We start from the raw sequence: 13,322 nt of genomic DNA, 5'->3' as shown, positions 1-13,322 counted from the left end.
ATAGAATGATAAGCAGTATATCGTCACGTTTACGATAATGAATGGTTCTTATATTACAGGTGAGATTACCTACGGAGGACGTGTCACTGACGGGTGGGACCAGCGTTGTCTTAAAACTATTTTGAATAATTTCTTTTCACCGAAAGTTCTCGAACCTGACTACGTCTATTCCCCGTCGGGTGTATACCACTGCCCCAAAATGAATAAGATTAGCGAGTATATCTCATTTATTAACACGTTGCCCTTAATTGAAGAGCCTGAAATTTTTGGGATGCATACAAACGCAAATATAGTTTTTCAGGTAAGTGTTTTTTCTCACTGTCGGCGATTGATCACCTAACGATTTAAATAAATTATTTCATAATTATCATGGAATCATTTTTTTTTCTTTATAATTTGTGGCCCTCGCAAAAAGTACCATACACATACCAGTGGCAAAGGGTGAAGGTAGGCTTCTAAAATCCGAAGGAGATAGTGCACATTAAACATGTGCAGTCGTACGTATTAATTGTTTTCATTGAACTAAGACTACAAATTGCAGCTAGTGATGGTTAGTTTTTTAAATTAAATTCTATTGAACCCTGCGTCAACCAAGTCATAATAAATTATGATATTAAATCATACATAATTTTGGATATTTTATAGATAGAAGAATATTTTTTATTTATTATGATTTGGTTTAGGCAAGGCTTAATGAATTTTAAAAAACTAACCATCACCATTAAAATATGTAATATTATGTATTTTTAATTTAAGGAAAACAAATAATTATGAATGAAAAAGAGTGTTTTTGTCTGATCGCCCATAGCATACCAAAATTATTATTATGGGTTGGTTTAGGCAGGGTTTAATTGATTTTTAAAAACTAACTAACACTATCTGCAATTATTAGTATCTAGTCTTAGTTCAACGAAAACAAATACGTGTGACTGACAAAAATTAGTGTGCACTATGTATATCAGATATTAATAGCCTACCTCCATCCTTCCCCTCTGCCATGTACGAATTATGCCATGAATCCAGTAAGCTTTTTGAATTCCTCCCAAGCGATGAGCAAATCCCAGCTACTCCAATTGTTTCTTTACAGTTTTTGGAAGTATGCAATTGGCAAAAGTTAGTACTTAGTGGTCTTATAATTATACCTATTCATTTTTAGGGTACCACAATTTTTCACTCGCTAGTTTATGTGTTTATTTATGATCTTCATTTCAGATTTTAACAATTCTATTGTTCAGTGGTACGGCAACATCTATAAGCTCAGCTGTTTTTTGGTGTTTCGTGTATAATTACGGGTCGCATTAATTAACCGCCAGCATACCGCTTAAAGCGGTAATTCGCCAGAACTTTATACTTTTCCAATAGTCAGGTATAATTGTTCGTGTACTATTTTGTGACGATTTGTACAATAATAGTCCATACCACCTAGCGTTTTGCACCTTAAAAGAAGCCATGGGAATCGAGTCACTCAGCAGTGACTCGAAGAATTTCGTTCAATTGGACGTATTGATTCATTTTGACTTATTAGTTCATTTGAGTCATTAGGTATTTGGGTCTATTGGAAACATGAACGTATGGCACAATACCATTTTAATACGTAAGTTTTTTTTTAATTTTCATCATTTATGACATCTCACTATTATAGAAGAAACAGTCATGAATCGTAAAAACTTTCTTATGGCGTCATGAAACTGTATGTTGCATTCGCATAAAAGCTAGTAACTGTTTCACAGGCAGTCTCTGACTCTGACTATGGAAAAGTAGCTTTTTATCAATAAAGCTACAAGTCAGTCATGATGCATTCGCGTAGATAAGGTGGTGCATTATTGACAAACTGGCAGGCTATGACTCATGTAGTTTTAATCAGTCACACATGAATGTCGCATGTCTACTCAAACTGTATATTATTCTATGTGGTCCTTTGCCTGTATCGTCTTTAGTGATTATATATTATAAAAAGATTAATTTAATCAAACAATATGATATAAAATGTACTTGAAGGTAATGTCTAGTCCAGGAAAAGATAAATCTTTGGTATACAAATAAAAATTGTTTAAAATCGTTGAAAGTTGTATAAAAATGCTATTTCCGAACATTTTAAATGTTCTTATATAAATAAATATCACTGTTATTTTTTTGTTCTCCGCCGCAGTACAGAAAACATTGTTCACGTGCATTTATAGCTGTTTTTGGTCTAGACTGGTCAAGACTAATAATAATATAGTTTTATTTTCAATAACAGAATGAAGAAACCAGACAGTTTGTAAACAGTATATTGAAATGTCAATCGTTGGACTCCAGAGAAATGGGAATAATTTCACCTGATGAAATCGTACTAGAATTGACGCAACGCATGAAAACTAAGATTGCTGTACAAATCAACACTGATGTAATGCAGTCGAATCACATGGAGGTGAACTTATTAACTTCTCTTAATCAAAAATTTATCACAGAGATGCGGAAAGCACACTCATGAAACTTTTGACAGATGCGGGCCTCAAATCCCCTGAAAATTCCGAGTGACTGAATCTTTCTGTATCACGGATTAAGTATTATATAATATATTTTAAGGCAATGATAAACCAGACAGTAAAACCATTTAAATATTTTTCAAAATCTATTTACTCCGGTACTTCCCAAAAACTATTACTATAGTGTTCGCGTATAGTATAGATACTGTCACCAGACAAAAAAAGAAAAGACCCCGGCGCGACAGTTTCAAATTCTAGATCAGCAATTTAACAAAAAAATATATCCGACTTCCCTGTAGAATGTTTAGAACCTCTGACTTACACGAAAATATTACAAATAACATTTCGTAAACGGTCATTCACAAAGATGCATTTTTATTACCCGGCTCGAGGGTAGAAGCGGCCCGTAGCGGCCCGTCCGAAATGTTTGTCCCGTTAGTCGGTGACCTGCCCTTTCTCTTCCCCTCCGTAGGATGGACCCCGCCAAAAATTAAAAGATGATTTTTGAAATAAGGACAGTCCGGACCTACCTACCAAAGCGATAACACGAAATAAGTTTCACGCCGGAGGGGCGTGCTCCCGCGCAATTAATGACGCTCCCGGCCCATTTTTAAATCGATCGTTAATAACCCGTAATCGTTGTAATACCAATCGGTGACTCGCGCAAAAACCCAACGAAAGTTAATCAATTCCCTAGTGAGCGAAGAAGTGAATCAGTGCTTAGTGCGCGGGATAATAATGATAAACCGACCCCTAATATAAAGACAGTGCGGTAACTAATTTAAGACCTCTTTAGATGTAAAAATGATGTAATATTATCAATGATTGCCTATGCCCTAGCTTAAATAAATGTAGTTCCACGTGGGACTGTCAAATTAAAGACGTGTTTTATCTTGAATTATGGATCCTGATGTCCACACATGACCTGCAACCCGAAGTGATACCGGATCAGGACATCTACCCAGAAGACATGTGAGTTCTTCTTCTTTTCCCCCCGGTATCAATACTTACGTACATTATAGACAATGTATTTAAACTAAATTAGGTAAAGTACATTAGACATCAGTATAATATTGAATGTTAATTGATTTGAAACACTCCATAATAGTGAATCCAATCCCGAGCCAAAATCTTGATCCCGAGAATTCGGGATTACGATTTCACGATCCCGGGATTGGCATTTTTTCAATAGTTAATATAAAATTTCTATATATACAAATAACGTTGATAAAATCGGTCAAAAATAAATTTAGTATAATTTATACTATTTAAGACATTTATTGTTAATATTGTGTACGTTCAATCTCGGAAATACATAGGTTTAATGGAGAAAATAATATTGTAATATGTATAAATAATAATGTGAAAGTAAAACAGTTTTATTTATTTATGAAACGATAACAAATGCAAGTTCAATTAAAATTAAAAAAAATAACAAATGCATTAAAAAACATGGTGGAATCGCTTTGTTGAAAGTGCGAAGCATTGTTTTTTTTCCAATCTTTCTCATTTTTATTAATTTATGTGATTACACATGGGTAATAAATCAAACTTCATTCAAAACTCAGTTTATTTCTAATTTCTAATTTTAAGTTATATTTTCGTTTTTATTTTATTTTCCATAAAAATTGATAAAAAAAAACTCAATCCCGAAAGTTTCGGGACTATGTTTACCAATCCCGGGATTCATAGGTATCGAAAATAGTTCTGGATCCTGGGATTGGAATCACTACTCCATAGTTACGAAAAAGAAAAATAATTTAAAACTGAGCATAAACTTTACTGTTGTTTTGCTCAATCCAATTGGTTAAATAAAATAATTACATCCTAATGGTTTGAAACTATTTTTTATTAATTCTACGATATTCCAGTTAATTACAGCTGTTTTGGGCTATACGCACATCCTATGAATGGTCTACAATAACTAATCTTAATGATTGAGACGATAGTGTTTATGCTTAGCAGGTTATGGTTTCATATATTTATTTATTAAATCATTATTATGTATTTATTTTTGACACCGTTTATTTCCAGAAAAAATATTTCTGCGCCTTAAAATATTTTTGAATAAGTTTTTAAACTGTTTATAGTTAAATAAAATTTAATTCAAACCAATGTACTAAATAAACGCAAATACTTGAGTCTGAAACAATATTTTTCGTACGAACATGTTTAATTTAGTTATAGATAGGTATGTGCAAGAAAAGGTCGTATATTTTGAAATAAAATCATCTCTCGTGACGATTTGACTGATGGACAGGTAAAATCTTGAACAACATGGAAAAATTATATCGCCATAAAGTAATAAAAGAGCTCGTCAAAAAAACTTGAAAGACGGACTGAAATCAAAATCAAAATGAACGTATGTTGGACAACATATTTTAGATATCAATAATAATCACGATTCCTAACAGTAGTTCCCAAATTTAAAAACTTTATACAACCAACCTACTTATTTCTGGGTTGTAGTGTGCCGTGTTAGTTTGTCCTTTGTTTTTAGGTCTCAGAAGACCATTCGAATCGTGTTTATCATTCGTAATTATTTTTATTAGACTTAATGATAATAATTTTGAGTCGTTTTCGAAGTTATTTTTGACGATCTGCAGTACCAATTAATTGTAACTTTACCGCTTCGGGTCCTAAAGAGCGACGATGAGACGGAAGTCCGATGCTTAGATTGGCTGATGACGCTAACGCGATGGATACAATGGTTTGCCAGCGGAGGACATCAAGCCTGCTCCGATGTGATAACGATGATGATTGATATATCGTTGATAATTAACATTGCCATTATAATTATTTCAGAAAGACTCAATGGGACGTGTTAATTCGCTGACAACTGTCCTAATACAGGAGATAAATAGATTCAACAAATTGCTGAAATTCATACACACTTCAATAAATGAACTTGAAATGGCAATTAAGGTATTATATGACACTTATTGAACGTAGCTTTTTTATAAACTATAGTGACTATAATCTAAGTATAATCAGAGTCATACGGGCGAAACGTGCATTGCATGAGGGCGGCTGAATTAAGAGGGCGGCCAAAAATATTTTCGAGTTGTTATCATTGTATGCCAAGTAGGTACGTATTAAATTTTTCAAAAGTGACCATAATTTTTGACTAAAATAGATCCCCTGTCGACCAAAAACTACTATAGAACGACTATAGAGAGAAATACACTAAATTTAATGTCATGGACATCGTAAGTCATTTCGATGTACGTAAATAAAATATTTCTTACAGATTTGAAATTAAAAGATTATGAGAAATCGACTAATTTTCCCCGCTCTCCGAGCCAACCCATGTTTTTGATATCCATACTCTCAATATTTTGCCCGTCCCAATCAGAATCAGAATAAGTGATATTGCATAAAAAGTTCTTAAACGTTAGACGTTAGGTGAGACAAATTGTTGAATTGGTGAGTCGGGTGATATTCACTTTCAAAGTATGAGGTCGAAAAGAATGGTAAAGAAAATGGAGCAAATACATAACCCTGTTTGAGTCCGGTCATGACCCTTGATTATTCTGTAACAGTATCAACCGACCTAGATTTTCTTAAGAATGTGCATTGTTGGGTACCTTATTCTCATTAAGAGAATGTATGCTAACATCTCTCAAGAAGTAGCGTGATGCCTCGGTAACTTAATTGTTGTAGCTAAGAGAGTGATCTGTTTTGTAAAGTGTGATCACTTCACTGTTAATCCAATCTTTTTGAAAGCGCGTTTCTTCCCACGTCTTTGAACACATCAACGCAGTGGATGCAGGATTGCACTAACTGAAGAATTCGATAAGTATGCCGTCTTCCTTCCGATTTTATCTCGGTATACATTGGCAGGAACTTGGAAATGTCGATTGCTCATGGGATATCCAGAAGTGAGGGTTTTACAAGTATGTTAAATGGTTCCAAAGGGGGAGCGTGATTCAGCACTCCACATAAATGATTCTTGCAAAAATCATCTTGTTACTCTCTGCGTCAGAGTATATTGCTACACTAGGGTCACAAACTGCTCCGGTAGTCGGTGGATAACTGCTGCAGACATCACTGGTGATTCGGAATGGTTTCCTGGTATGATTTCTACACTCTGTCTCCAGCAGATGTGACTTGTGTCAGTTTAGCATTTCCAAACTTTTACTATGGGCCATATCTACTACAAACTCCACCAAAATCAACTCATTATTTCCTTACTGACCCATTGATTTATATTTTTTTATCATCTTCCTTTGAAACGTTCCAATACTTAGTTCAAAAATTGTAGAAGTTAAAAAAAACTTTGTTGAAAAAAAAACTAGGGTGATATTGAATTTATACCATATACTAAATAATTATTTCATCCTCAGGGGCTGGTGGTCATGTCTGAAGAATTAGAAGAAGTATTTAAAGCGTTCATTGATAATCGTGTCCCCAAATCGTGGACGGCTAAATCATACAATTCAATTAAGACATTAGGAAGCTGGGTACACGATTTAGTACTAAGGATTAACTTTGTTTCAGTAAGTTAATTAATTCATTAATATTATCTTTTTCTGGTATGAATTTTATTGGATGATCCCAATTTTGAGGGATGCTTGACCTCCATCGAATGTGGTAGTGAATTATTATTATTTTTCAAACGTCTGCAAACCCCATCTCGTATAAGAAATATAATTAGAATAATAACATGAATTCAATGTTTACGGGGCGCACAAAATTGTAAGTGAGCATTGATTTAATATAAGTATTATAATAATATAATAGTTCGTGAAGACGAGGGGTGTGGGAATAGTTGGCAATTAAAATGTCTTAATATCGCAGAATTTACAAAAACGTTTGTTCCCAAAGCAAGCACATGAAAAAAAAATTCGTTAATTTGATTAACTTACAATCCACTTATAATTATTTTTAGTGCGTTTTCTCACTCTAATGAAAACGCATATTGTATGCATATATGGCGAGGGGTTACAGGTTACTTGGTTACTTTAAAAGGGGGTTACGACAAGTGCTTCATGATCCCGAGTGCCGACAATTGAAGAGTAATTCAGGGAATTTAACACGCTAAAAGTAGATGAAATAATACCCTTTATTTCCCCTCACGGAATAACAGCGATAGGTAGGCAGCCGTGTCAAAGATCCCGGCTTAGAAGTCCGCTTTCTTTTACTCCATTCTCTTGAGAACAATATTGCTTGAGAATGATCTTTGCACGGAGTCAAGGGAGAATATAGTACAGTGGCAGCCCAAAAATTAATACAATAACAAAAATATAGTACGAGTATCTTAATTAACATACTATATTATTGATTATATACATATTGTGTATATCCATTTTACGCACACAGTATAAATTTTTAAACTAAATGCTCAAATCGAAGAAATAAATATAAGTAATCAGGATTAACATTGTATTGATTGAAAAATCACACGTAAATTTTACCCAGTGGACCGGACCTATGGCCATAGTTTGTTTTAACGTTCATCTTATTTTTCAGCGTTGGATGGAAATTGGTGCACCACCAAGCAGTTGGATATCGGGGCTCTTTTTCCCACAAGGTCTTCTAACGGGAACACTCCAAGCATATGCTCGTCGATACCAAGTATCAATCAATGAATTGTCGTTTGATTTTATCCCGTTGCCAGTATGCATTAACCAAGAAAGGGTTAGCATCGTGACGAAATATGATGTAAGAAACCAAACTGAGTTTTATTCATTATACTTTGCTAATGGTTTATGTTATTACAACGTTTTTCTTAGCTCGTATTATTATTTGACCGGTGGTTCTTTGCCCGGTACAAATCTTGCAATCGATTTTTAACCAACTTCCCGACTAGATAGACATTTGAAACTTTTAGAATATATCAGAACACGATGCCAATTCATTTTTCTAATACTTTTAGCCAGCGGCGGCACGATGACTTTCTATGTGGTGGGGTTTAGCCGTTAATTATTAAATAAACATACCTACCTACTTTCTCATATTATACATTATGTACCTAGCTACTTATAATAATATGATTTTATTAATTAGGAAATGAGTAATTTTTAAGAATACATAATATGATTATATGAGTCGTTACTTAATCACATCTAAAAAGAGTGCTTAAATAATAACTTAATTAATAATAATAATTATTATAGACTTACCAGTATCAGTCGAAGACATACAGCGAGCGTTTTTACTAACCTTGGGATTATTTGATTCGCTCCCCAGTATGCGTAAACTAACGCTAATGCACTCACATCCTTTTTAGAACGAGATTTGTGACGCCATAGCTTTCTTAATTTGTACGTTGCTGTCACCGTGAAATAGGGTGAATTTAATTAAATTAATTATTTTTACACCGTGTCATCATCATTATGATATTACATAATTTACAAGCATTGCTTTATTTATTTGTATAATAATAAATATCTTTAGAAAACTGCGATGGGTTCAGATGAATAAAATAAATTAAATAGTTCATATAATCATGCAATTATTAAGTAGTTATATTATGACAATGATAAAAATTTCGGACGTGTATTTTTGGCATGACAACGATGTGGGGATGGTCCCTACGAACCGTTAAGGTTGAGCCGCCACTGCTTTTAGCCATCTTTAAGTAGAATTTAATTCATTTTCAGTTAATTCTGTTTTGTATGAAAAGTTATTTCGACACCATTATTCGTTGCTACGGATCTGGGGTCCTAGCAACTAAATTATTAATATATACGTGCGTTACTATGTAAATCAATATGACATGTCAAGTACAATTTTTTTTGATCGTTTAAGCTAGTCAGGTTAAGTTTATATGGTTCAACAGAAAATTTAAAAATGTTGTGTTTAAAAAGTTCTTTTTATCTTGTAATTATTTTTATACTATATAATATTACACATTTAATTTTAATGTGAATGTGAATAATACCTACTACTTCAAATTAAATTATATTGAAGTGATATTCGGCACATAAATGTCAAAGTAAAGACAGATAGGATACAAATTGTATGAAAGATATTTAGTATTGAAATGTGATTAGATTACGTTGTGATTATTGAATTATAATAGTAAGGAGATGGGGAGAGATAGGATACAATTTTTTACGGTTTCGCACCAGAAAAAATACTGTGCGCGGTAGTAAACTATTGGTAGTTTTGAATATCGTCTCTGTTCTGGCAGAACACACTAACTGGAGAATACTAGTTTTTAGTAATTTGACTTTGAAGTTGTTAAAATGTTTGAAATAATGGTCTATCATGTGAGTTTATTAAGTAATCGTAAAAATGATGACATTAAAATAAAGAATTTTTATTTATTAAGAAGGTTTCCAGATGGTAAAGTTTGAAATAAGTAACATTTTGGTACTAACTCAATATTTCATTTTTTCGAATTAGGGTCTTCTGCCAGAACAGTGACGATATTTGGTAGATATCTTTATATCAAAATCTCGAGAGCGAATATGATTTTTTGATAGACTGAAAAGTATTGAGTTGCATCAAAACGTCGATTTTAAAAAGCGATATATTCAGTTATATGATTTATAAACCGTTGGTACAATCAGGGAACACATTATTAATGGTAAGTGAAATACGTAACGGGTGTGAAGTAACAGGAAACCGATCTCGCGTGTAGAAGAAAATGGAATAAACTTAAAGACGGCGTATCAAGAATGCGCTTGTATTTCGTTCTGACAACTGCTCTTATGCACTGAAGATCATTCAATATTGGTTTATTTTAAGGTTGCAACACACACGATTGCACATCTATAATGCGTTTTCGTAGGACACTCACACATTCAAAGCCCTTCTTCGAAATGTAGTGTATTGTGGTATAGCCTATCTGAATTATATTTATTAATCTGTTCTGTGGTTATAATATTGTGAATATATCGAAATAATATAGTAAAACAATCAAAAAACATAGTCTTTACGCATGAAAGCGTACGATCTTCAAAATGTCTTACCATTATGAGCGATTATTAGAGCTAAGAATTAATAGATACAGGTACATAGGAGGTAAACCTTGATGTATTGTTCACAAAGTAAAATGTTTCATTGTAAATTCTACATAAATATTTCGAACAATGAATTTGGTTTAAAATACCGTAATACCCACGGTGGCCGCGCGGCATAAGCGTTGGACTATCATGCCGTGGGTCCCAGGTTCGAATCCTGGGTCTGGCAAGTACACATATTGTTTTTCAATATGTGTGTGAGTCAGGGTATGTACCTAATAGGTTGAGCAAGTGGCTGACATACATTTCTCGTAAAAAAAAAATTGTTAATACAAACCTCTCCTCTGTGGAGGCCCATATGATCCTATTAGGATCGGACATGGTCGGAAAAAAAAAAAAAAATAAGACCAAAATCCTAAATGCCCAAATCATCTTTTATCATCTATCAAAATTCCGGCTTTCAGCATTTTGGGCGTTCAGGGTTTCGACTCTCGAAAAAATGATATTTCAAATCATACATTAGATTTTTAATCCAAAATGTTTCCGCAGAGTGTATTTGAAAACTTGAAAGTACCCGAGATTGGCATACATATCCACGGTATATTCATCGACGCAGGAAAGTGGGACTACAGTAGAATGCTCCTGATTGATCCAGATTTAGGTAAGGATTACAAAATTTTAAATATGTACCTACCCGGTCTTATCTTTGGTTCGACACAATGCGTATTTTTATGCAGAATTTAAACAAACCTAATGTCTTCGTGTGTAAATAAATTAATTCAGTCTACCCATTTTAAAAATATATATATATATATATAATACCAACTGTTTATCAGACAATTAAAAATATAAACAAAATAGCCTGAAGGAAAAGAATGTTGTGTTATTTTCTTAAATTAAAAATAAATAACGTAATATCTTCTCATGTTTTAATATTTTGAAAATAGTTAATTTTAGGATATCTTTGTTCATATTTGCGTAATATGCAGATACGTCTTCAGATTTGATCAAAAAGTCTCCTCGACGGACACGGTTTAGAAATGAATAAAAGTTTCATAGATAGCTATTCCCCATTTTTTCGGTTATCTTCCACTAGCAAATTTTGGCGGATCGGTATAGCTGTAGATATAAACAAAACATGCACGCTGCTACCGTATTTCACTACCAATGCTCCGGCTACACGGGTGAAACCTTTATTATGCCTTTTTTAAAGAGGCACTTAGCGGAAAAATACGAAGCTTGCAATTTGGGATTTTGTATGGACGGCACCGCTATAGCTATAATTATTATACCTCACAGGCGCTGCCGTCTAGCCGGCATATAACATACAATTATTCAACATACGATATTACACAGTTAGACAAATTCAATTCAAATACAGTATGAAGGATGAGAAGAAAATCATATTTCTCCTCGCCCCGTAAAATAGTGACAGTATTAAATTACATTTTAAATTATATTAGAGGTGTTTAACGTTTTCCATATGAAAAAATAGCATGATCAAACTTCTTCCAGGTAAAGCCATCTTTGGTTATCCTGTAAAAAATCTCTGAAGCAAGATCCAGATTATCTTAAGTACCTAACTAACAATGATTATAATATAAATACTATCGACCGAAGGTACTTGATGGATTTTGAATTTTAATTCAAATGGATTTAAGTTTTGTACCTACCATTATATCTGCGTCATTTTTTGCGACCCTGGTTTTGCCTTTCGGCATCTTCGGGTACCATGTACACTCACCAAAAGGCAAAATTTGCAATATTTTTAATTATATTTAATATACACTGACATCGAATATAATTAATTATAACTCTAACTTATATAACAAATCAATACAATAAAGTAGGTAAAAACTTTATCACCTATCTATGAGTCAATAAAAAAATATAAAACTAAATGGAATACCTAGTACAAAACTTAAATCCATTAGAATTTAACAATGATAACCTTCCTTCAGCACTCTTCAGATTTTGTTTGAAAATTTGTTTTCATTATATTAAATCATTTTTGAACCAATACTAATTATTTTTACTGATAGGATGATAATATTACCTATCTAAAACAATTCACATGTTTGAAAATTTACTTGTCTACAGGAATTCTTAATACCAAGCAAAAAAAGTGTCTCATCAAGCATCCTCAATGCGCCAATACAGCTACGAAATCTTGAGCTCCCGAGTGAAGACTCAGTTTATTTTTCATCGTTTGGTAACAGGATGAAACGTGGGTGTATTATAGATATCCTTCGGGTCCATAGGTCGTATATATAGTGGAACCATACAACTTTTCCCACCTAGAGAGTAATTTTAACCATATACAATGAATATGGTCAAAATTATAAAAATGTTTCATTCTGCCATCGCTTTAATCCTGGGTAGATGATTTATAATGAACGTACTCGTACTTTTGTTTATTTAATTAATCTATGATTGTTACAAACATAATTTTGTTTTAGGCGAAAAAAATCCTCCACTACCTGTATTCTGGCTGAAACCTGTGAAGAGTCTTCCAAAGGAAGACACCCGCTACGTCGCCCCGCTTTACAAAACAGCTATCAGAGCGGGTGTGCTATCTACTACCGGCCACAGTACCAATTTTGTGGTCCCATTTCTATTGCCTTCAATGAAGACTCAAGAATATTGGATCGTGCGTGGAACCGCACTACTCTTACAGATCACTGATTGAATTACATTATATAAAATTAAGCCGGGGCCGGATTAATTTATTTGTTATTTTTTCAAAAAGCAAATTCTGGTTTTTAAATGTTTTTGCATGGCTATTATACCGTATATTATCAACAGAATCTATTAAAGAAATTAAAAAAAAAAATGCGCTTTTGTTTTGTTTTTTTATCGAACTTTTAATTCTGTACCTCAGAGGCAGACGGATGCAAGTGCCAAATACCCAATTGTTCAGGAGAGCCAAAAAACTATTTTT

At 33.3% G+C, this 13,322-nt stretch overlaps 1 protein-coding gene across 1 annotated transcript in view; it reads left to right on the top strand.

The window, feature by feature from the left end:
- Positions 1–13,070, top strand: part of Dhc16F (Dynein heavy chain at 16F) — a 108,120-nt gene extending 95,050 nt beyond the window's left edge. The window contains exons 57-64 of the mRNA XM_085945780.1: positions 60–301; positions 2,240–2,410; positions 5,274–5,393; positions 6,815–6,967; positions 7,941–8,132; positions 10,440–10,442; positions 10,931–11,042; positions 12,841–13,070. Coding sequence (XP_085801906.1) covers positions 60–301; positions 2,240–2,410; positions 5,274–5,393; positions 6,815–6,967; positions 7,941–8,132; positions 10,440–10,442; positions 10,931–11,042; positions 12,841–13,070 — 1,223 coding nt within the window. The remainder of the gene's footprint in view (positions 1–59; positions 302–2,239; positions 2,411–5,273; positions 5,394–6,814; positions 6,968–7,940; positions 8,133–10,439; positions 10,443–10,930; positions 11,043–12,840) is intronic.
- Positions 13,071–13,322: the final 252 nt, after the last annotated feature.

The sequence above is a fragment of the Rhyacophila brunnea genome, unplaced genomic scaffold, assembly GCF_057557595.1.
Source record: "Rhyacophila brunnea isolate RB1 unplaced genomic scaffold, BYU_Rbru_1.0 scaffold_1, whole genome shotgun sequence".
NCBI lineage: Eukaryota > Metazoa > Arthropoda > Insecta > Trichoptera > Rhyacophilidae > Rhyacophila > Rhyacophila brunnea.
Note: the sequence above shows the minus strand (reverse complement) of the source record. Positions and strands in the feature narration are given on the sequence as shown.